General features: G+C 51.6%; 1 protein-coding gene across 1 annotated transcript; it reads left to right on the forward strand.

Annotated features, from left to right (window-relative positions):
- The first annotated feature begins 29 nt into the window (after positions 1-29).
- Positions 30-13,803, forward strand: mst1rb (macrophage stimulating 1 receptor b). The gene is made up of 22 exons (XM_086117616.1): positions 30-314; positions 715-1,047; positions 2,457-3,760; positions 3,922-4,098; positions 4,199-4,321; positions 5,215-5,385; positions 5,459-5,619; positions 6,383-6,530; positions 6,594-6,730; positions 7,084-7,263; positions 7,379-7,478; positions 7,716-7,934; positions 8,001-8,147; positions 8,807-8,960; positions 9,123-9,212; positions 9,295-9,510; positions 10,139-10,219; positions 10,293-10,474; positions 10,581-10,690; positions 10,769-10,934; positions 11,113-11,249; positions 12,391-13,803. Exons 3-22 carry the CDS (start codon positions 2,549-2,551, stop codon positions 12,623-12,625), a joined length of 4,146 nt encoding a protein of 1,381 aa, XP_085973742.1. The 5' UTR covers positions 30-314; positions 715-1,047; positions 2,457-2,548; the 3' UTR covers positions 12,626-13,803.
- The last annotated feature ends 10,713 nt before the right edge of the window (positions 13,804-24,516 follow it).

Genomic DNA, 24,516 nt, shown 5'->3' on the forward strand with positions numbered 1-24,516 from the left:
TGCGATGACGAGAGCTGAGCTCGGAGCTCATTTAACAAACAGGCCTGCGTTTTTTTGCGAAATGAGACTTTTTGTTTGTTTTTACACAGTCGGGGAGGTCGTCGTCATTTGACAAGGTGTTTAGGATTGCGTTGAACTGCGATGAATGCTGGGTAAAGGCTCCCGAAACGTTTTGTTGACCTCATCTACCCACGGCCATTTTTCTTATTTTGTGGAGCTTCACGAGGTCACCCGATACGACGCAGTGAAGTTCGACACTTGTACGAAAACATGCCTCCATTTATCTGTCGCGCTCGTCCTCATTCGGCTCGCGGGTAAGCTTCGTACGACTCAACAGATCGCGAGAAGCAATCGATACGGTATATTCCTTCGCCGTAGCGATGTTCAATTTGCAATGCTCGAGTGTTTGATGTTGTCAACGAGTTGGACGAATGACTGCAGTTGTACGCGGCGTCCTGAGCTCACCTTAGAAAGCAACACTTTCCGGAGTTCTTATTGGCTACTTGAGAAATGTTCCGTTTGGTCTTGCTTATGCACGTCCTATTGTCGATGAGGTCCTGATAATCCTGTCCGAATTTGTGCGCGCGGTGTTTTTAATCCCCTCGGTGTGCTTGTGAAAGTTGTGCGCATTCCCCCCCGTCGTGGCAAGTTATTGAAACAGACGTTGCAGTTATATCATTGACGTGAAAACATGCTTTTTTTTTTCTTTTCAAGAGTGTGCGATAGGTAAAGCGGCCACGGTCAATCTTTGACTATGACTTGGCCACCGGCGCAAATGAAGGGTGACATCACGTTTGACGTGGAACCGCCCAATTTGCTTCACGTCCGCGCCACCAGCGAGTCCGCCGATTGGAGCCGCCCGCGCAGTTGACAACTTGACATCCGGGGAGGAGGAGGAGGAGGAGCGAGAGGCATCGACACCCCCCCCCCCCCCACCCCTCGGACAACCGGCCCCTTCGCCACTCTCACGCCAGGTCCCGACCGAGCCGGCCGCGGCAAAACCTTCGGACAAGATCCCGGCTGCGACGGCGCCGACGATCCGTGCAGGTAGGACGACGCCCGAAAGCAGCACGAGCAAAACGCGCATCCCGACCAGTTCAAATCGATTCGGGATCCTCGAGGGCACCGTTCAATGTTTTCTTTCGAGTCCCTTTTTTTTTTTTGGAAGGATGCGTCCCACGAAGGCGGTTTGGAACGAGTTAGTTTACGTGCACCGCGACAAGGGATACAAAAAACAGAGCGCAGGGGCGATGACCGAAAATGTCCGCGCCAATAATGACCTTTCGGAATCGAAAAGCAACCCCGCACCACATCGCTGCCGCAAATTGAGCATACGGTATTTTATTCAAGGACGCCTGTCGGTCACGGTCGATATGAGGTTTCTTGCCGTGAAGAACACGGTATGGCGCAGGCGGGCTGGGGAATCGCCAGGGTGCGGCGTATCCCCACGCCGCACCCTTCCGCTTTGACCCATATGGGCCACAACACGTTCGGCATCATGACGTGATTTTTTTCTCGTTCCGCCGGCCTCTTCAAATCCCGGCGGATCGCTTGCGACGGATTGATGGGGAAGGCTTTGTCAAGCCAGGAAGCCGAGAAGCGCTCCTTTTGTTCGCTTTCCAAATGATATCTGAAGAGCAACGTCATGTTGAGACCATTGCTGATGAAGCCTTTTGTCAAACCTTCAAGCGGGTCTCGAAATAACATTGTGGAAAAATCATTTGTAGTCCTTCTCATAAGCAGATGATGAAAGTCATCGGCACAGTTGCAAGTGACTAAGCTTGGCTTTCAGCCACTTAGCTTGCGCCTCACTCTGACCTCTTCAAAATGATTCATGTCAAACACCATTCAAGAGCGAATCCTAACTCTGCGCCTTTGCAAAAGCGAAATATTTCACCACCAAGTTGCGCGTCGGCCACTTTGCCTCGCCGCTGAAAGTGTCCGAAATGCTCAGACACGAACAGAGAGGCGATTCGATCCCAACTTTCCTGGGAGCATCGGTCCGAAGACGCCCTTTACCTCGGGAGGCACGTAACGCCCTGTGACCTGAATGCCAAGCGGAGAGGCCGGCGTACTCGGTTAATGATCGACAAGGTCGTGTCTGCGCGGGATGGAGAGCTTTGCTTTGGGGGGGGGGGGACAAGCCAATGACATTCTGCCAAAGCCTACGTGGACGCTCTTGCTTGCGGTAACTCGCGGCGGACGAATGATGGATGACGGCAAACGGATTCACTTCACAGGCGCGCCAGCTCATACTCTATTTACACAATAAAAACAAGCGAGCCGAGCTCGTACGCTTCGCTGCGGGTAGTAAACCCCGAAGGAGGTTGTTTTTAGCGCGGCCTCCCGCAAACGTTACGCGCCATCGTCTCGCCGCGCGTCCGCCCCGAACGCTACGAAATGCTTCATTTCAATCATTCATTCGTTGACTCAATCTTGACTTTTCCTTTGCTCAGCTATCCCGGGCCGGGGCGAAAAAGATGCTTTTGTCCGGACGTGATCGGCGGAGGTGACCCCGAGCGCCCCCGTGCATCCGTCGCGGGCGGGGATGGCCGGCCGCAGCGGCCGCCGGGGGGCGTGCGTCTGCCTTCAGACTCTGCTGGCTTCGGCTTTGGCCTGGGCCGGCTGCCCCTCGCCGGTCCCGAAGCCGGTCGACTTCTCGGTGGTTTACGCCGCGCCTTTTTTCCAAGCCCGCGGCCCGATCCAGAACATCGTCAACAACTCCTTGTACCGGGAGGTGTACGTGGCCTCGCGAAACGCCATCGAAGCCGTCAACGGAAGCTTGCGGAAGACGTGGGGACTTCGCACCGGGCCGGCGGGGAGTCCGCAGTGTCGGCTTTGCGACCTGTGTCGGATGGACGGGGACCCCGACTTCCCGGAGGACACCGACAATCAGGTGTTGCTGTTGGACACCCTCTTCATGTATTTGTATTCCTGCGGCAGTTCCCAGCACGGCGTTTGCTATTTCCACCAACTGCGCGGCGACGGGCGGCCCCCGTCCGTTTCCAAGTGCTTGTTTCGAGCCGGCTCGAACTCCGCCGCCTACTGCCCCGACTGCGTCGCCAGCCCGCTCGGTACCAAAGTCGCCCTGGTGGAGGAGGGCCAGACGGTCTACTTCTTCGTGGCCGCGACGGTGAACGAAAGCGTGACTCGGCGCTACGGGAGGAAGTCCGTATCCGTGCGGCGACCGCTGGCGACGGAAGACGGCTTCTACCGCGACGTGCGCGGCCTGACCGTCCTTCCCGGGCTGAGGGGGACTTTCCGCATCGACTACGTCTACAGCTTTTTCACGCGGGAGTTTGTGTACTTCGTGGCGGTCCAGAGAGAGAGCCCGGACCAGCAATCGTCCCCCTTCCAAACGCGACTCGGCCGTCTCCCGCGCAACGAGTGGGAGATGAAGCGATATCGGGAGGTGGTCCTGGAGTGCCGTTTCGAGCCCAAACGGCGGCGGAGGAACGCGCTCAATGAGCCCTACAAGGACGTGGTGTACAACGTCGTTCAGGCGGCGCATTTCGGCAAAGCCGGCAGGGAGCTGGCCGAAGAGTTGGGCGCCGAGGAGGAGGACGATATCCTCTACGGGGTCTTCGCCGTCACGGACGACGACGGCGTCGCGGAGCGCGATTCGGCCCTGTGCGCCTTCCCCGTGGACAACGTCAACGAGGCCATCGCGGACGGGGTGGACGACTGCTGCGAATCCGGACCCGAGCAACTTTCCAGGGGTCTGTGCCACTTCCAGCCCTGCGAAAGCTGCCCCCACGAGGTGAGTCCGCGCCGTCCGGCCGAGCTCACTTTGCGGACGGCTAGCGGGGGCCCGCCGCCTGACAAAGCGGAAGACGAGAACGGTCCATCTCCACCCTTCCGTTACCTCCCATCCCGCGTTCGTGTACTTAGTCCCTCGTGCCGCCGCCGTCTTTTGACCAGAGCATGGAGAACAACGCCACATGCAGAGACCATCCGACCATGGTTTCCCAGCCCTACTACAGAGTGGACCTCTTCAACCGCCGGATGACAAACGTCCTTCTCACCTCCCTGTTGGTGACCACCATCGACAACAAGACCGTGGCCCACATCGGTACGTCCACGGGTCGGCTGCTGCAGGTAGGCCGCCGTACATCGGCTCTTTTTAATATGCCGCCGCCGCCATCGCATTGACTTGATTCTGTGTTGTCCTCTCCTTCCATTGCGGTCGCGCTTCCAGTTGGTGCTGACGAGATCCAGTCCGATCGTCTTTGCTAATTACTCTTTGGCGGACAACCAAAGGATCTCATCCATCGCTGCCGTCTACTCATCCGAGTATCTCCTGTTTGTGGTTGGAGACAAGGTTAAAAAAAAAAACCCAAACAAAACAAGAGGCCGTCACGAGAATTCTTTCGGCCGACCGCGCCGGCGATACGTTGCATCATTAACGTGCGGGGAGCGTGACCGACCGGCTTTCGGGGCGGGGCGATCTCGCGCGAGTGACGATAAGGGAGTAAAGCCTGGCTTCATTGTGTTTTGCCCGGTGTGACCTCCGGCGTTTGAAATAGTTTGAGACGTTTTCCATTTTTGTTCAACTCTCATTGGCTTGCGCAAGGCGTCAATCGCGTCACAAACGTTGGACACGACGGCTGATGACTGAAATCCAGCATCGACCGTATTGGCCGGAATATAAGACGACGGCCCCGATTATAAGACGACCCCCCCTCTTTTTCAAGACTCAAGACTTTTTGAACAGCAAATTGTACCACAGTACATCTGAAACAAATGATTATAACAATATATTTGAGAGAAACTTCTCCTCAGCTGCCGGTTCACCTGGCCGATCTTTGACCCGCTTTTCTCCAGACTGTCGCTATCTTCTCTTCTATTCTTTTCTTCTCTTTTCTTTCTTAGGGCTATTTTTTCTTTTTCTTTTTCTTTTTCGTGTGGCAGGGGTTCGCTTTGGCCCGGGGAGTCAAGTCGATGATATCTGGCGCCATCTAGCGGCGCGAATGGGTCTAACGTCTAGACCCCGAATATAAGACGACCCCCACTTATTTCCATGCAAAAAACACCGTCTTATATTGGGGCCGATACGGTAATTACGATTCGTACCGTCACAGTGTTTTGTTTTGGTTTTTTTTTTAAATCCAAAAGGGGCAACGCATCGACACTTGAAATGAACGTTGTCTGGCGCCACGAGACCCTTCTTCACCGATTGAATGAATGAGCTTGAGCGGTTCCTCTCTCTCCCAGATGTTTCAGGTCCCCCAGAGAGGGCCGGGCTGTCGGCACTTTCTGACTTGCGCCGCGTGCCTGACGGCCCCCAAGTTCACGGGCTGCGGCTGGTGCTCGGGGGTGTGTTCGTGGGAGAGCGAGTGCTCCGGCCGCTGGAGGAACGAGTCCTGCCCCCCGCGGATCTCCGGGGTTAGTCTCCTTCTCGACTCCCGGGCAAAGTCGACGCAGGTCGCATTTCCAAGTCGCGCTATAAATTCTGCAGTTCTTTCCACGGACCGCTCCCCCCGACGGTCAAACAGAGTTAACGGTGTGCGGGCGGGAGTTCCAGTCGCCCCTCAGGCCCGCTATCACCTCCAGAACCCACCAGGTTAGACTGGGACAGACATCATGCATTGTGCTCCCTCTCAAGAGTAACAACACACAGTGAGTGAACGACGTGAGCTTCAAGTTGCCGATCTGTCGAACATCGCAAGTACATATCCGTGTCTGACACATTGCGGGGAAACCTCCCGATTCATGGGCCGTACGCGCCATATTTTGGTCCGCGCCAGTCATCGGGATTATTTCGGATTGATATTGAACATTACAATGAGGAAGCGCGATTATGTTCAAACAACTCCGGTGTGGGACAAATAAAGGTTATCTTCTCTTCTCTTACTCCCGCTGCACATGCCCAGAGCAGCCGAACCGACGAATAGCCCAAACGCGCGTAGAATTGCGGCCCGTAGAAATGCTTTGGGGAGGGGGGGTCGAACAATGAAACCCTAAAAAGTCTCCTCATTCAATCCCCAGAAAAATACTTTTCAGTTTTTTGGTCTCCTGCAGACGGTTTCACCGCTCATGATCATAGAGCCCGAGAAATGTTTTGTCCGACTAACATTTACTCCAATCGTGCCTCGCCTGCCGCATTAGACAAGCGCTGCTTAGTGGGGAAGACGACGCCGCGCTCCAATTTACATGAATTGATTGTAAAGCGAATGGCCCCATTTTCAAGAAAGGCTTTCCTCATGTAGCATTGCTGCGCTACAGAAATGCGTTTTGAATACACGCAGCCGAGCGTGTGTTTCTTTTTTTTCTTATCTTTAAGAGAAGAATAGGTGGACCACATGAACCGTGTCAATTCTCTCATAGGGCATGCCGACGCAAATATCTTGGTGCGTTTGTTTTTTTGTTTTGTTTTTTCTAGCTTGGTGTGTAAGATTCGCTCCAGGGCCACCGACCTGTCGAAAGCAGTCAACGTTACGGTGGAAGTGCGCGAGGGCGAAGGAGGCGCGAAGGTGGAGGGACGCTACGCCATTGACGGCAAGGCAGAAATGCCGGGCTTTACATTTCTGGTGAGCTCGACACCTTCGTCCGAGTCATCGTAGGCTTTTGGAATATTTCGTGTCCTGACGCAGATACCCGACATCACGGAGATCCAGCCCAACTACGGGCCTCGCGTCGGGGGCACGTTGATCACCGTGACCGGAGCTCACTTGGATGCCGGAAGGACGAGGAGAGTCACGCTCAATGACTTGCCCTGTCCCATCAAAAGGTGGGATTTAAAACACGTACAACGCCGCCGCCACGCGACTCCGCGCGCGCGCGCGCTCCTTGTCGCTCTCGCCGGCGCTTCGTCGTGCCGCTTCCGCCACAATTTCATCGCGTTTCCGCATCACTTTGCGACACACCCTCCTCGGCGGACGCGTCGCGATTCGCGTGTCGATGCCTTTCGGAGAGCGACGCGTTTTTATTTCTTGAGCTTTTAAGTCCGGCGTGTCCGTCGTCCGACGCTAGAAATAATAATCATTGAACGAGGCGTTTGAGAGCGCCTCGCCCTTTACGACATGACGGCAAATGTTTGGACTTGCATTTGAGTTTGAGCCGCCCTGGCGTCCCTCTTTGCAGAGTCACGAAGCCGAAAGGCAACACGTCCTCCATCATCTGTCTGTCGCAGCCCATCTCGGAGGCCAGGGACGTACCTCTCGGTGTCTTCATCGACAAGTCTCCCGTGGTCACCACAAAGGTTTTCTACTACAAAGAAAATCCCCGAATCACCGCCGTCCTGCCCGACTGCAGCTTTGACAGGTGGGCCCGTAAAAGGGCAAAGGAGCAAGCGTCCGCCGTCCGGGGCCGCGCGGAGCGCCGGGGAACGGCCGCTCCGCCCGACTGAAATCTAACAACCTCTGCGTGTGAACTCTAGGGGCTCGAATCTTTTGATTGAAGGAGAGAACCTGGATTCCGTTTATCGTACCATCATCCGCTTTAAACCCAACGAGAGCCACCTGAAGCCCGTGACCAGGGTACCACGGTTGAGGAGCGATTCCCGAACGAAAGCGCCTCGAAATAAAAGCCGTGCTTAGTCCTTCCGCCTTTTTGCACCGACGCTTCACGCGAAAACGTCCGATTCGGCCCTTTGCTAAATCGACCGTCTAAGCACCGTTTTTGTTTCCGCGCACCCCGTTCGGCCGCGGCTCGCGTCGCCCGGTGCGTTTATCCGCCGTCCGAGCTTGCTCTTTTCCCATCTGATTTGCGCCCAGGAGTGCAGCGGCAAGGCCTCGTCCGCAAGGATGGTGTGCGTCGCTCCCGTCTTTCCGAGGGATGAGACGGAGGAAGGAGAGCTTTCCTTCGACATGGACGGAGCCAAGGGGCTCTGGAACAAAGAGTTTTCCTACCACCCTTACGGCGAGCCGATACCCTTTGAGACGGAGGGACGCGAGCTGCATCTGTACCCGGGCTTCGACGAAGTTTCGCTCCACGTAAGGACGGACGGCCGAGCGCTTTTTGCCGCGATCGGGTTTTGATTTTCCTCCCCCCGCTCGCAGCATCAGAAGTTAAACCTGGTCAGCTCCTGCATGACCATCGTGATGACGGTGGCGGGGGTCGATTGCGACGCCAAAGTCCTGGATAACGAGATCACCTGCCGGATACCCAAAAATGTAACCGTGCCTCGCGAGGGACTGCCCGTGAAGGTGAGTCGGCCGGCGGCCTTCCGCCATGGCGGCTCGCGTGCCCTTTTCCTAAAATGCGCGAGGACCCTGCGCCCCGCTTATGACCGCGAGCCCAAACGTTTCGAATCAGAATCAGAATCAGAATCAGAATCATCTTTATTGGCCAAGTATGTAGAACACACAAGGAATTGGTCTCCGGTATAATGATGCGCCGATTATCATTCTCGCGTGAAACACCGAACTCGGCTCAACACGCTTAACCCCGAGATACCGAAATGTCCGCGCAAAAACAAAGAAAGCGCACGCAGACTGTCAGTTTTCAGGAAGTGGCCAAACAATTTTAAAAAGGGCCCCAAGCTGCAATAACACGATGATCCATTTTGCGGAATGAACAACTGAAAGAAAACACGTTAATGAGTGAGCTGTTGCCAGGCCGTCTCTCATTCACGGAGCTTTCGTCGACTTTGGATGGTCAAACTATTCATCCGATTTGCCGAAGAAAACAATTGCCATTGGCTCCTGAAAGCTGACGTGCGACCGGCTGCACAACGGCAGATGGCTCCTATTTGCGTTTGTTTCCCTTCCGGTGAAAAGTGGCTCGGCCCTGCTTTTTGCTGGCAAGGCTGCTCATAGGTGCCGTTTTTGCTCGTCGCATGACGGACCGCGCGACGGCTTTGCAGATCTCCATTAACGGGCAGGTCCACAACGTGGGCACGGTCATAAGGGTCAGCAACCACTACATGGTGGGCATCGTGCTGGGGATCCTGGCAGCTCTGGTGGCCGGGGCGGCGCTGGCCTTCGCCGTCATGAAGCACTTGAGGAAGAAAAAGAAAGGTAGGCGGGCCGCGCGCACCTTGACCGGACCCGCGTCCGGCTCGGCGCGTCGTTGAACGGCGCGAGTCTTTCAAGCGCAACATCCTCGGTGTTTCATTGTCTACGCTCGTCTGCGCGCGTTATGACCGGTCGATGATTAAAAGAACGGCAAATATTTTTCAGCCGCCATGGCGGAGATCCGCTTGGCCCGCGGCGCGAGCCGTTCCGGGACGAATGATGTCGACTTGTCACCGGCGGGCGACTACAGGAGAGGTGACCTTGTGACCCCCCCCCCCCCCCCCCCCCCCGCGCCGACATTGCGACAGCCGACTTTTCTGAAACGGCCTTTTCTTAGTGGTATCCCTGAATCCGCCGACTCCCGTTGCCGGGCCCGTGGCCTTCCCCAGCCCGTCCTACGCTGCGGGCAGCATCGACGTTACTCTCACTCCTCTCATGGCCGCGGAGACAATTTCCATTTCCAGTTTTAGGCCGCAGCTATTGGAGGAGGTTAAGGATGTCCTGATTCCTGCCGAAATGCTCCTTGTGCAACACCATCGAATCATTGGCAAGGGTAAGAAATAACTCCAGTCGTGGATGTATATATACAGTATATACCAGCGGGGTGGGCAAACTACGGCCCGCGGGCCGAATCCGGCCCGTTGGTCTTTTTAATCCGGCCCGCCGAAGGTCGGTCCGCAATTAAGGTTCGATGTGAATGATTGCATTCATTTCAATTGGACTTGTAATGACAGGCATTTCACCGCCAGGTGGCGCATTGACTTGAAGTTGCAGAACACGGGTGGGGGGGGGGGGGGGGATCTTTTCGACCACCTAGTACCTCTGTATCGCTCTACTTCTACTGGTCTGACCACAACCCATCTGCAGCGATGCACAGGCTAAAATAGGTCATCAACAACACTTTTGTCATTTAAAAAAAGTATATTAATACAGTACGTTCATGCTTTTGTTCTGTTGATGTTTGATATGGACTGTCAACAAATGCGGTTTGTTTTTAATGTACCATAGCTCGTGCTGACCTGGCCCTTCTGTCAAATTTTAAAAGTCAACGCGGCCCCTGAGCCAAAAAGTTTGCCCACCCCTGGTATATACTGTATATATATATATATATATTTTTTTTTTTTTTTTGGGGGGGGGGTGGCTTTCTTGGTCACTGGGCCTTTTTCTGTTTATCTCGACAGGTCATTTTGGAACCGTCTATCATGGCTACTTCACGGACCAGAGCCATAGAGAAATACACTGCGCTGTCAAGTCTTTGAACAGTGAGTCAACTCGGCGTCGTTTGCTTTCGGCGAGTGGCCGCGGACCCTTTTGAGAAACACCGCGTGTCTTTAGGAATAACAGACGTCGAGGAGGTGGAGCAGTTTTTGAAGGAAGGGATCATCATGAAGGGCTTCCATCACATCAATGTGCTGTCTCTGCTGGGCATCCTCCTGCCGCGAGAAGGCCTCCCCCTGGTGGTCCTGCCTTATATGAAACACGGCGACCTGCGCCACTTCATCCGCTGCGAGAAGAGGGTGAGCTCCGACCGCGGGTATTCTTTGTCGGATCCGCGTGCGGAAAGCGCCAGGTAACCCTTTCGGGCGTTTTCCTTCGGCGTGACCGTCGTGCCTTTTCGTTTAGAACCCCACCGTGAAGGACCTCATTGGCTTCGGACTGCAGGTTGCCAAGGGGATGGAATATTTGGCTCAGAAGAAGTTTGTCCACCGAGATCTCGCCGCACGCAACTGCATGTGGGTCACAGAGACTTGCGGCAAAATCTTCCGCGGACCTACTCCGACGACCTCCTCTTTTGGTTTTTTCCGTCTTAGGCTGGATGAGTCTTACACCGTCAAGGTGGCAGACTTTGGCATGGCCAGAGATGTTTTCGACAAGGAGTACTACAGTATTCAAGACCGCAGAAAAGCTAAACTGCCCGTCAAATGGATGGCTATCGAGAGCCTACGCACGCAGAAGTTCACTTCTAAATCCGATGTGGTAAGCAAAGGAGCGAAAACCCAATCGGGATCCGAAACCATCAAATCCGATGGCGAGACATCGCAAGAGGTCATTATGAACCGCGGAAGCCGAGAGAGTCAAACACGTCGTCGACGCGCGAGAGATGATGTCACGCGTCGTGTGGCGGGCATTGATATTTTGTCCCACTTGAGCGCAGTGGTCCTTTGGCGTGCTGATGTGGGAGATGCTGACCAGAGGAGCGAGCCCGTACCCGCAAGTGGACCCTTACGACATCACGCACTACTTATTGAAGGGCAGGAGGCTTCCCCAGCCTCAGTATTGTCCTGACCCTTTGTAAGTGTTACGAGATCCATCCATGCGTGCATTATCCAAACCGCTTATCCTCCCAAAAAAAAAAGAAACCCCCCTCCCCGCATATTGCTTTGTGGAATAGTTTTGTCGCGGCTCTCGGCTTCTTTTAACTTGGCCGACAACGGCCTCAGTCGGAATGCTGATTTTATCCGGGAATACCAATTATTCTTCAGTCGTACCCACCAGATGGAGAACACGCGGCGAGATCTACATTATGGGGACTCGGTAGCGGCAAATCTGGAAATTGTCCCCCGCTTGGTATTTCGCCACGTTAAGCAACGCGCCGTATGAGCTTTGTAGTTAATATGTACACGAGAAACAACACGCACACGCAGACGGGAGAATATTACCATGAAACATGTTTTCTTTCGAAAAAACTGTAATGACAAATCCCTTCGTCTGCGACCGATTGGAATAGATGAGCCATTCATTCTTCATGGTTTCAGGCAGTGTGCGCTTCCCTTCATTGAGCAGAAAAAACTCACCAGGGCACAAAAAGTGTGACTACTGAAATGATGACCACCTCGTCTTAATTGACTCGCTTGGCCCAAAGCTGATTGTTACACGGCTAATTTATGACTGACAGCTAATTGCGCAGTTCCGGAAGAGTCCGCAACACGATCGGATCCCGCAAACGCAGACGAGGATAAGATAAGGACAAGACAAAGTACGACAAATGACGCCGGTGACAAAGAACCGGGACAAAAACGAGACAAACCACAAATGTTTGCAAACGGCAAGAATAAAGATTAGCATAAATCGCTCGTCGCTCAAAGGACGAGAAAATCCAGCGCGCGAAACTACGAACCGAGGACGACTTACAAGGAAATTTCAATGTACGCCGAGCATATACAGGCACTACTTGGAAACGAGAGTGGCGAGCAAGGCCGAACAATCCGACGGCCGGTTGTCGGCGCGGCTCAGCTTTTAAAGGCAGCGGGTGCGCTTGCGGAGGGAACGCCCTCCACTCCCGCCGGACTTTGAAGAAAAAAAAAAAATTTGAAACGGGACAGGATCACGCCATCGAAGTTGTCAAAGAAGTGGGCCGAATTAGGGGGTTTGTTGCGAGAGCTTCAGAATTGCCATTCCATCCTCGCTGCGCGTGTGTTTTCTGTGATTGCAGGTACAGCATCATGCTTGAGTGTTGGGACCCCGATCCGGAACCGAGGCCTAACTTTGCTACGTTGGCGTCGGCCGTTACCGCCATCCTGTCCGGCCTCGAGGGAGAACACTACATCAGTCTGAATGTCGCGTACGTCAACCTGGACCAGCCCAGGCCGTACCCGGCGCTCACCGAGTCTGCTGACGAGCGCGACTCCACGGACGCCCAAAGTCGCTCGGGCTCAACCTCCTCCTGATCCGTGACCTTCAAATCGGTGTCGCTTCTTAACACGACGGGTCAAACGCTCCGTTCGAGTGCGCTTCACTCAAAAGCAGCTCCTGCACCAATACTCCATCCGGGCAACGGTCCCATCGTGTGTGTTCCCAGCAGTCTTTGTGGTACAGTTAAAAAAGAAAAAAGGAAAAAAAAAGCTTTTCTAGCACACTGCGACCTACCGGGAAAAATGCACGTGCGATTGCCGCTTTGTGACCTCCAAATCCCTTTTTTTCCCCCCCGGATACTTTTGCATCGTTTCACACGGCGGCTAGCCAATTAGCGCTTGTGTTCGGAGGTTAGCATTAATGCGATGCCGTTTCCTCAAGACCGAACCGCAGCGCGGCACGGCGTGTCATACAGGGCTAGCCTCTGTGACGCAAAAGCCACTTTACACATTGTATAGCCACGATTATATTTTGTTGTGGCTGTAGAATTCGGAGTTCTGACTAGCCCGCGACATTAGATACACTTGGACGGTCTATCGCAAGATCCGGTACGATATGGGCAGATCCAAAATTCAGAACTGGCACTCATGGCAGTGTACCATTGCTACTAATAGATCAATAGCACCACCGATAATTAGAACGCGGAGAGGTCTTTTGAGATGTTTGTGTATTCGGCTCCATTAGATCGCAAAATAGGAAAAGGCCTCACGAGTGCCAACGGCAACCACAAATACGGCACCCAAACATCAATTATTGAGAGCGGGCTGAATTATTGCGAGCTCCGTGCAGGTGTACTCGGCGTTGCGGCCGGCTCGGTCTGGAAGGCAATCGCTGTACTTGCGTGGTCTATTCATTCTGCCGGTGCGCTCGATCGTCTCGCTAGTGAGGGCAGAGTGCGCCGGTAGCCCACACGGACATTCGGCTGCATATCGGGGAGATCGAATATCTTTCCGTATGTCTGGATATGACATCCGCACATTTACTTTTCATCCGTTTGCAGTCCAATGATTGTTCTGTCGGCTTGGATGAAGTGAAGCGATGCTGTGTAGCGCGTGGTTCCAAAAACGAAGTGTGATGTTATTCCTGATGACCACGTGCCTTTGAGATTTATGAATGACGTGTGGTATTAGCGTGACCGCTAGAGGTCAGTATTGCGTCACATACTTTCTCGGCTCGTACCCGGGAGGAGGATAAATAAAAATGTAAAAAAGGCCGACGTTTTCTCCCCTTTGTCATGATCTTGGCCCTGACGATTGAGCTGAAGCAAGTTACGCTACGTTTTCAATTCAAAAAGCAGATGAAACAGGCCGATTTGGCAACTCCTCTGTCATCCTCTCAAATACTGTAAACCGAACAAACACCTCCCCCTGCATTGGCGCAGAGTCCCAGCGCTATCCACACACTCTCACAGGAAGAAAACCAGAGGGAAATAAACATTTTTCTTCCCATTCAGGCAAGATAACGTGGAGCTTTCAACAGCAAGAAAAACCGAACCCCATGTAAAGGTCAAAACGGGTCCACTTGGCGGTAGAGCAGGGGTGGGCAAACTTTTTGACTCGGGGGCCGCGTTGACTTTTAAAATTTGACAGAAGGGCCAGGTCAGCACGAGCTATGGTACATTAAAAACAAACCGCATTTGTTGACAGTCCATATCAAACATCAACAGAACAAAAGCATGAAAGTACGGTATTAATATACTTTTTTAAAATGACGACAGTGTTGTTGATGACCTATTTTAGCCTGTGCATCGCTGCAGATGGGTTGTGGTCAGACCAGTAGAAGTAGAGCGATACAGAGGTCCTAGGTGGTCGAAAAGATCGCCCCCCCTCCCGTGTTCTGCAACTTCAAGTCAATGCGCCACCTGGCGGTGAAATGCCTGTCATTACAAGTCCAATTGAAATGAATGCAATCATTCACATCGAACCTTAATTGCGGGCCGGATTAAAAAGACCAACGGGCCCGCGGGCCGTAGTTTGCCCACCACTGCGGTAGAGAGTCCACATAGCTGACTTTTTCCACTCTCGGAGCGAGCTCAAAACCTTTCTCTGAGCAGGGTTGGCCATAACATCCGATACGGCATAGGTGTCAAAGTCGGGTCCCGGAGGGCCGCCGTCGCGCACGTTTTCCAAGTCTCCCTGTGTGCGACACACCTGATTCAAATCAGCAGATCATCAGCAAGCTCTGCGCGAGCCTGACATTGAACCCGTTCATTTGAATCAGATGCGTCGCAACAGGGACACTCGGAAAACGTGCGGGACGGCGGCCCTCCGGGACCCGACTTTGACACCTATGCGATACGGTACGGCCTTTGATGTCCATTTTATTCTCCGTACAGGTTTCCTCTTCTATGCCGTATGTGTTTTTCATCAGAGAGCCACTGCCGCTTTCGTTCGCCAACGTAAGCGGACTACGAAATTTGCAACGGAGGGGCATGAAGCCGATCGCTTCCAAGTAATACAGAGCGGAGCCTCCAAAGTTGGCCTTTAATGATTCCTTGCAGGGCTGCAACAATAAATGCAATTGAAAACTGAACGCCGATTGAAAAGGTTTTTAACCTGTCGCAGCTAATATTTGAGTTCATCAAAACAAAATGACTTTAGCGGGTGCTCAAGAGCTATTCGGTATTTGAAATGGCGAGGACCTCCCACAAAACATTCATGGCTCTTGACTCCCCGGGTCATCCGAGGGTGACGAGACAAGTCTGCTCCTCTGCGTCCGCAGCCGCGCGTAACATTCAAGTCATCGCCGATGTCCTTCGATGAAGATGTTACCTCGAGGAGTATTGAGAAGGGAAAGGCACGAATGCGGTTAAATCGAGTCCACTGCATCGGGACGACGTGGCCAGAGGCGAGCGACGTGCTGCGCGAACCTTAACGTCATAAGTAAGACCATTTTGGAAGCTCATTCCAAGATGATCTGGATGAAACACGTGGGAATGATGGGACTCGAAGGTTTAAGAAGAAAAAAAGGATCGAAAGATTCCTCCAGCCAAATGAACGCGGAAGAAATATACGTCGCGGCGCTTGGCAAATATCCGATCGATGATCCCCGTGCCCAAAGCTGGAGGATCATTGTCTTGTTTTGTCCTATCTTGGGAGCTGAAAAGGAAAGATTTCCCTCTCGGGTATTTGTAGAGAAAGCGCAAACAAGCTCGCATTATCGCTCGGGCTTCAACAAATTCAGAGGAGAATTGCATGAGGCTATGTTGCTTTTAGCATCTGTGCCCGCTCACTTCCATGCGCGGGGTCGGGGCAAGTTCAAACGTGCAAATTATTCGCATTAGTAAGCACGCCATTTCGTTATTATGCCCTTTGGTTAGAGCTTCACGTGCAAGGTGATGCAACGTTATTCCAAATAGAGACGAACGCACATGATTCTTCCTGCCGCGGGGCATCAAAGAGACCCCGCTGAATTCTACGCGAAACGTAGCATTTAGAACAACGGCCTCAGTGAGAAATACGGTCGTTTGTCCGTCACCATCTGATCAGATGAATCTTCTCAGATAGCCACGCAGGCGGGGGGGGGATGCCACACTATTCAAGATTGTTGGAACGGAATGCGATTGACGTTCTGTCGCGCATTCCTTCCGGGCAAGTGGCCACGCGAGACAGTTCGATCGGTCACAATTAGAACATCGCCACGTCGGTTGGTCAGAGACCGCACGATGCACGTGCCAAGCTGTTCACGTGACAGCCTGGATGAGGGAGATATCAATGACCACTCGGGGACACGCTTGCTTCTTCTCCAGCAGCTCAAGCGAGACTCTTTTATCTTCTATAGTACAAAATGTACTCGGACAGGAATATTCCAACCGCGGTACAAAAACAATGATGTTTTCTGTCAACGAGGGCTACGCTTACAGGAATAACTTGTAAAATAAAAAAATAACGTCCTATCTTGAAATACACTTCCAACGCACAAGAACGATACACGAACACGTGATGTTTCTAAAGTTCGTTCTCGCTATCAAGCACGTCGGCAGTCGCCCGGACGCGTCGCGTGAACAGATTAACTACTCGTGCCCAATGAAATAAAAGCGTCCAAAGCAAAAGCAACGTTTTACCAACGCTGTTCTTCATACTTGTGTAACGGAGTGATCTATTGCTTTTATTCAATGATGACGGAAGTGACGCAACAGCGCACAGTATGGCACCAGCTTCCCGCTGTAGTTCAGGCAGAGCTACCAGGGAAGTCACCTTTCATTTCCAGTTTAATTACAATATTTCACTTTGTTTTTCCTTTTTCTACGGTGCCGCGTGTTTAATTAGTTCCCCGATTTGTTCCGAGTCCACATTGCTTTTCGTGTCGTTATTTAATTTAAGTTTTGTCGAATGAAAGTTTTTATCCATTGAGTTAACCGGTGCTTTTTTTTTTTTCCGCAGTTATTTTTGAGACCGAAAAGCCCCGTGACTTCACCTATCCCTCCCGCCATACCGCGTCGCAGGTAATGTTTGTTTCCTTTTGGTTGTACTGTATATCGTTTTTCATGGCTGGCGCGCGTCCGTCCGCAGTTCGTCGCAGCCGCCATTATTGTACGTTGCGCGGCCGTTCTGCTGCGTGTGATGCGTTCGGCGGCATCACGTAAATACCAACCACCGTGTGTGCGTTTTTCCCCCTTTTTTTGGAAATAGCTAATATACGATCACCTATGTTGTATATTTTGTTTTGTTATGGATGATGTGCTGAATAAAAATAATAACAATAATAATGTGTGAAAAACAATTGTAAATAGCACCGCGATTTATCCATTTTTGTATTTATATTGCACTTAATTGAACGGTGTTTGTTTGTTTTTTCTTCTTTCTTCTTTCTACCCACATTCTTGCTGCTGGAGGCTGTCAATTTCCCCAGTGTGGGACAAATAAAGGATATCTTATGATGTTTAGTTCCGGCAGAGCTACCGGGGAGGTCACAGGTTATTTTTGAGCCCGAAAAGCCCCGTGACTTCACCTAGCTCCCTCCCGCCATACTTTGTTGCAGCGATAAAAAGAGAGAAAGGTCACATCCCAGCGTCTGGTGTGCCTGAGGCGGCAGCATGATGAGGCAGGAACCTTCAATCGCAAATTAAAAAAACGACTATTTTCGTTGTTAGCTTGTACGTTGCCTTTTTTTAAAAAAAAAATGATGACACTTTTCTCAATGTACGGCAGAGTGCAAAGGTCGTCAAGCCGCAAATTGTTTAAATTGCAATTGCTAAAACAAGAATCGGTTGATTTTAGTTACATGATCAATTTTGGACTAAACCCTAACGCTAACACCAAACCTGTCAACGTTTGGATTGTTTCTTAGCAGGGTATTCTATTTCCGAGTAATTGAAGTACATTTTCTTCTTTTCGCATTCAAGTGCCAACTTTTACACCTGCTCACAATAATATGAAATCCACTTTTAAAAGCTGACACCTCTTCCTCATTTTTGACGAACACCGATGCCTACCGCGCTTTCGTGTGTCCTGACGGTGGTGTTTGGAGAGCTCGGAATTTTTGGGGGGGCGGGGGGGCGGTTGCCGTAAAAAGCTTGAGAAGCCCCGTCTGCTCCTGTGTGTGTTTGATGATCGATATGGCGGCCGCGACCGCCGTATCCACTGACGAGGATCTGACTTTCAGGCCGCGCGCGTTACGGGAGCTTCCTACCGATGTTCTCGTAGCCGTCGGCATCCATTTTTAATGATGGTCCAGTATGGTGGCCTCGCTACTGCTCGTCAAGTAGCTCAGCCTCCCGTCGGAGTGTGGGCTTGCTGAGAGCGTTAAGAGCTCTCAGCGCTCCTGTGTGGAAAAGAGATGTGCCGTTGTTACTGCCCACCTCTCCCGGACCATCTGTGGAGTGGCACCGTGATGTGACAATTACGTAAGATGTTCACAACAAGCCCCCTCTTTCCTATTTTTTGCAAAATCTTTCACACGATTTGGAGATCTGTCAGGAAAGGTCGAGTCGATTTCATCTTTGGCGTACTGGTCGGACTGCGTTTGTTCCCGCCTGGCTGTACCGATGCTAGTATTTGAAACGGAATGTTTTGATTACCCGGTATTATTATTATTATTATTATTTTTTTTACAAAGCATCCTCAAGTTTACAATCATTTACTGTTACATGGCAGAGTTTTGGGTTCACAAATCCTTCACAAAGTGACGTGATGACGGCAACACGTCGGCTCCAGAATTCAAACCGATAAAAAGAGGATCATACGGCTACTGACATTTTTGACATGCAATTAATTCTTCCTGTTTGTCTGTGGCGGTCTTCTCTTTACGCGGCGACATTCGCCACCCACGGCGGCGACAAATCCACACATAAGAGCGGATAAATTAGCACTCGTCTTCAAATCGCATCTACACCTGATGCTCTTCGAACCCCGCAGAGGCAATTTGCAGGATTATTATCGTTTGCAAAATCAGCGGGGGAGGGGGGTTGAGACAACAAACTTCTGCCAAGCACATTCTTGAACTAGATCGAAAAGTGGTCGGGCCTATTCGGGCCTCTACGTTTTGCTTGAAAACTTGTCATGTCAACAAGATGCAAACCGCAAGTCTGCAAGGAAACGACCTTCACTCAAGAAAATTCATTCGGCTGGTGGCACTCACGCTATCCAGAAGACGGACGAGTCCTCCGAAGACGGTACCGGTCTAGCGGACCGGTGGTCGGAGACCTCTGTTGCAAATGAAATTGAGCCCTCTCATTTAGCTCAGTATTCATTTGCAAATGAAGCCATTACAACCTTTACAACGTTGCGCTGCTCAAGGTCGCTCCATTTCGTGACATCAAGTGGCCGCATCAGATCAAAACATCCGCATCCATTTTTTTAAAGTAGACTGTACATCCACTTCGATGGTGCATCTGGATCCGGATGATTTGATTTCATACAGTCACTTGTGAAAAAGAAAATGGGAGTAAATTCAACGCACTATTCTTTTTTCACGACAATGCCCCGGTAAGCAAAAGGGCGTAGCTGTTCGAGAAAGAGACGAGAAGAATTCATTCCATGACGACTGCGGAGGCGCCGGGGGTCGTACGGGAAATGATATCCTTGACGCCGTCGGTCGATGACGCTCGCGGCTTTCCGAGGTACAGTCCGCTTTGTTTGTCCCCTCTTGGTGAGATGCTTGTTGCCACGGTAATGCTTGTTTTCACAATAAGCATGTGTAGGATGTCATGCTTAGCTGCAGTAACGATAGCTCGGGCTGTACTGCTACGTGGCAACAGATTACTCCAAAAAAAAAAAATCAATCCAATCCTTTGTACAAAGAGGCAGACGGGGAATTATAGATTAAAACAGGTGGATAAACTACGGCCCGCGGGCCGAATCCGGCCCGTTGGTCTTTTTAATCCGGCCCGCCGAAGGTCGGTCCGCAATTAAGGTTCGATGTGAATGATTGCATTCATTTCAATTGGACTTGTAATGACGGGCATCTCACCGCCAGGTGGCGCATTGACTTGAAGTTGCAGAACACGGGGGGGGGATCTTTTCGACCACCTAGTACCTCTGTATCGCTCTACTTCTACTGGTCTGACCACAACCCATCTGCAGCGATGCACAGGCTAAAATAGGTCATTAACAACACTGTCGTCATTTTAAAAAAGTATATTAATACCGTACGTTCATGCTTTTGTTCTGTTGATGTTTGATATGGACTGTCAACAAATGCAGTTTTTTTTTTAATGTACCATAGCTCGTGCTGACCTGGCCCTTCTGTCAAATTTTAAAAGTCAATGCGGCCCCCGAGCCCAAAAGTTTGCCCACCCCTGGATTAGAATCAATCCGACTGCACCGGATAGTGTGAGCGCTTGGACGGACGCTCTCAATCTAATGCGCCAATATGGCTTAAGATCCCCCAAATCATTTGAAGATGTGGAATACGGAACATCGTAACAGACGGTAAAGCTGTAGTTGAGATTCCACTCCATTTTTTTTTGTTGTTTTTTGCAAAGTCTGTCCATGCAACGGTCTATAAATCACCGAATGCTTCGGGAGAGACGACAATTTGTGCGAAGCGCATTGAGTTGGCTCGTGTATGAAATGTGCTGTACCGATAAAACTGCCTTGCCTTGCTTTACCTTGCAGAGTGGAAAAGATTGATGAGAGAGCTTTCTGACACTCGGCAGCGCGTTTTGCTCCGGAATGCTAGTTCTTGATAGTCTTCAGATCAATTGCGCCCTACTCGGGTCAGTCGGATGGTCCCGGTGAACAGAACTCACCTTGACGTTTGTGGAAGTGAGCTTCAATGAGCTCGGGTCCAACTCTGTGCAAGGAGCTGAATCACGCTGAATTGGTCTGGGCCCCAACGTGACTTTGAAGTATTTCGGGCTGAAATCGGAGAGTGACAATTTCCATCGATGCTCACAGTCCAGCGAGCTCGCACTGCTGCGTCTGTCGCATACGCTGTAAGTCACGTGAACTCGGGCCCGAGGACCAAGCCGCCGGGGAGTTACTTACCTGCGCGGGACGAGTGATTCATTGAATAATTTACCTCGGTCAGGGTAGCCGCAACATTAACGGCCGAGTGGGAGCTCCCCTCGGCGGCTCCCGGGGGACGTGCGGTAGTTGAGCACTCGCTCTAATTGCTAACTCGTGTCCACTCGAAGCTTTGAATTCAAGTCTTCTTGAAAGCTCTGCTCGTCAACCTTTGGGGTGACGGGCAAAGCGGCCCTCCTTAGGCCACGCTCATACATCTGCGCCAATCACACGCAAGGCGTCCTGGCCCGGAGTGCGGCGAGCCAAAGTGCCCGACCCAGTTGCGCGATTTCAAGCCATTCGCGATACGAGGCCGTCACGCACCAAGAGAAGCGAATCTTCCGTGATAGTTCGGGGTTGGCCGCGAATCTTAGCAGCACCAAGAGCAGAAACCAAAAGCATTTTTCCAAACTGAACTGAGCACAGCCTGCCGTTTGCTCTTCACGCTGTTGCCGCGAGACTCGGCTCAACTCTATTTCCAGAGCACTTTGAAAACAACCATCGCTGTACACAAAGTAAGCAAAAAATCATTCGTGCAACGACAAAGAGTTCAAGGTTCCATTTATATTGAAGATACCAGTGGTGAGCGCGTCGACCTCACATCGCGGAGGTACCGCGATCGATTGCGGCTCCGGCCTCCCCGTGAGGGGTTTGCGTGTTCTCCCCGTGCCCGCGTGGCTTTCCTCCCACATTCCACATTTTGGAGGATGTAGTTCGCCAGACGAAGCCATCTGGCTCCCCTTGCGACTCTCTTCCCCCGCACTTCTTTCAGGAGGTTCTCCCGAGTGTTGGCGCATCAGTCTTGGATATCATCAACAGCAGCCTCTCTTCTGGTGTAGTTCCCCAACAGTTTAAACATGCTATGGTCCAACCCTTGATCAAGAAACCTGGTCTTGATCCAGATGTGCTGTCAAGTTTCAGGCCCATTTCCAAAATTCTGGAAAAAGTGGTGCACATGCAGTTGAAATTTTTCTTAGATGAACATAACATCTTGGAGGTCTTCCAGTCAGGTTTCAAGACGATGCATAGCACGGAGTCAGCCCTGTTACGCGTTTCTAATGACATCCTCCTGGCAAATGACTCTGGAGACCACGTGTGTCTAGTTTTATTGGACTTAACTGCAGCATTTGATACAGTGGATCACAGTATTCTGCTGACTCGTTTGCAGCACTTGGTGGGCATTGGCGGCAGTGCTCTTGAGTGGTTTAGGTCCTATTTAGCTGACAGAACCTTCTGTGTCAGCCTTGGCTGCTCTGAGTCACGCACTGCTCCCCTGTCATGTGGTGTTCCACAGGGCTCAATTCTGGGGCCTCTGCTGTTCTCGCTGTATCTGCTCCCATTGGGTTCCATCTTAAGGAAACATGGTATTCCCTTCCACTGCTATGCAGATGACTGCCAGATCTATGTCCCACTGAGCAAGAAAGACGCCTTCTCATTAAGACCACTCCTATCCTGTCTGGAAGAAATCAAAACCTGGATGGCACAAAATTTCTTGAGATTCAATGAAAAGAAGACAGAGGTGATATTGTTTGGTCCCAGTGGCCCTTGTACATTCCATCCCGTAGACTTGGGCCCCCTGTCTCCTTATCTTAAGTCAACAGTCTCAAACTTGGGCCTTAAACTGGACAGTGATTTCAAACCCGATGGGCAAATTGGTGCCGTTGTCAAATCCGGCTTCTTTCACCTTAGACAGCCGGCCAAAATAAAACCTCTCCTCTCACGTGAACACTTTGAGACGGTAATCCACGCCTTTGTCACATCCCGGCTCGATGACCGCAATGCCCTTTACTTTGGAGTCCGCCGGTCCTCCATGAAGCGCCTTCAGCTGGTCCAGAATGCCGCCGCTCGCCTCTTGACCGGTACTCGTAAGAGGGAGCGCATAACTCCTACTCTGGCATCCCTTCACTGGCTCCCCATTCATTTTAGAGTTCTTTTCAAGATCCTCTTATTTGTTTTCAAATCTCTGAATAATCTCGCGCCACCCTCGCGCCTCTCTGAGCTCATCCGCCCCTACGCACCTGCCCGGCGCCTCAGGTCTGTGGACCAGACCTTATTAGAAGTACCAAGAACTAAACTGAGGCTCAGAGGGGATGGAGCCTTTTCCGTTGCCGGTCCCTCTCTCTGGAATGACCTCCCGCTGAACATTCGGCAAGCCTCCTCGCTGCCCATCTCCAAAACCCTCCTCAAAACTCACTTGTATTCTTTGGCATTCGACTCAGCACGACTTAGATTTGTTCTCGGTTTTACTGTTTGGTGCTTTCTACCGCCTTGATTACCGATTTGTCTTACTGTTTATTGCGCATGTTAAATTGCTCCATGTACAGCACTTTGTATGCAGCGATGGCTGTTTGAAAGTGCTCTATAAATACTGTTGACTTGACATTCCAAAACATTGTTGACAGGCTGATCGAACACTCTCCAATTGTCCCCAGGCGCGAGTGTGAACACGGATGGTTGCTTGTCTCCGTGCGCCCCGCGACCGCGCTTCGGGGTGTCCCCCGCCGACTGCCCCGAGGCAGCCGGGATAGGCTCCGGCATGGGAGAAAGCGGATCAGAAAATGGATGGCTCGATAATAGTGACGACAAAAATGTAAAAAAACAAACAAAACAAACTTCACTTGGCAATCGTTGGTTGATTTTTGCTCGTGATTGGTGCAAGCGGTGCCCATCCCCACACAGCTGCGCGCGCCAGGTCGCAGTTCGAGCGCAGCCTATTTTTGCCGAGCGGCGGTTTATATCACCGTGCGGACAAAGCTGATTGATCACGACGCTGACGGAAGTGCGATGAAGAGCCCTCAGAGCAGCCCCCCCCCCCTCCTGAAAGCCATTCGTGCCACAATCACCACCTCCACTTGGCAGGTCTGCCCGCCATCCATCTGCAAGCCGCCCACGCGAGCGCCCAGCCTCAACCCCTCCGCACTTGTCACCCTTCTGACGTTCCTATTTCTATATGCTCACCGGCCCCTAATATATATTTTTTGAAGTCTTCTGTGATTGAAGCTCGAAAACAATCCGTCAACAGTGCAGAGTGTGCAACAAACCTTCATGTTTTTGACACAATCCCAAAATAGTGACAATTGTCGGTATGGAAAAACGCGAATTTTTCTCCTTTCGCCGTTGTTGTTTACGCAGCATGGTATGTATACGCGAAAGCATCGCCCCGGTAACTATAATAATCATTAGAAAGGAATACTATTTTGCACTGCCGACGCCTACACAGAAAAGCAATTCTTTTATCCAGTTCTGGCTTTGCGTAACGTTGCGGCATCAAATAGCCAAATTGTGAAAAGAGGATTTGGCAGGCGACGCCGTTGTTGATTTGGTTCACGCCTCTTAAAAAAAGACCACTTTCAGTCCATCAACCTGAAATGGGGAAAAAGGCCGTAGGGATCTACGGCGAGTGGATCGCACTGTTGGAAATGGTGCCATTTTTTCAATTGCGTTTTATGCCGCATTTTGTTTGTTTTCATGCATTGCAC

The sequence above is a fragment of the Hippocampus guttulatus genome, chromosome 8 (assembly GCF_054856545.1).
Source record: "Hippocampus guttulatus isolate MCC_2025c chromosome 8, RoL_Hgut_1.0, whole genome shotgun sequence".
Classification (NCBI taxonomy): domain Eukaryota; kingdom Metazoa; phylum Chordata; class Actinopteri; order Syngnathiformes; family Syngnathidae; genus Hippocampus; species Hippocampus guttulatus.

Coding starts and splice junctions, on each gene's coding strand:
- mst1rb (XM_086117616.1), top strand. CDS start 2,549: ATGGCCGGCCGCAGCGGCCGCCGGGGGGCGTGCGTCTGCCTTCAGACT. Junction 7,264..7,378: donor CCCGACTGCAGCTTTGACAG/GTGGGCCCGTAA, acceptor TGTGAACTCTAG/GGGCTCGAATCTTTTGATTG. Junction 10,691..10,768: donor CTCGCCGCACGCAACTGCAT/GTGGGTCACAGA, acceptor TTTCCGTCTTAG/GCTGGATGAGTCTTACACCG.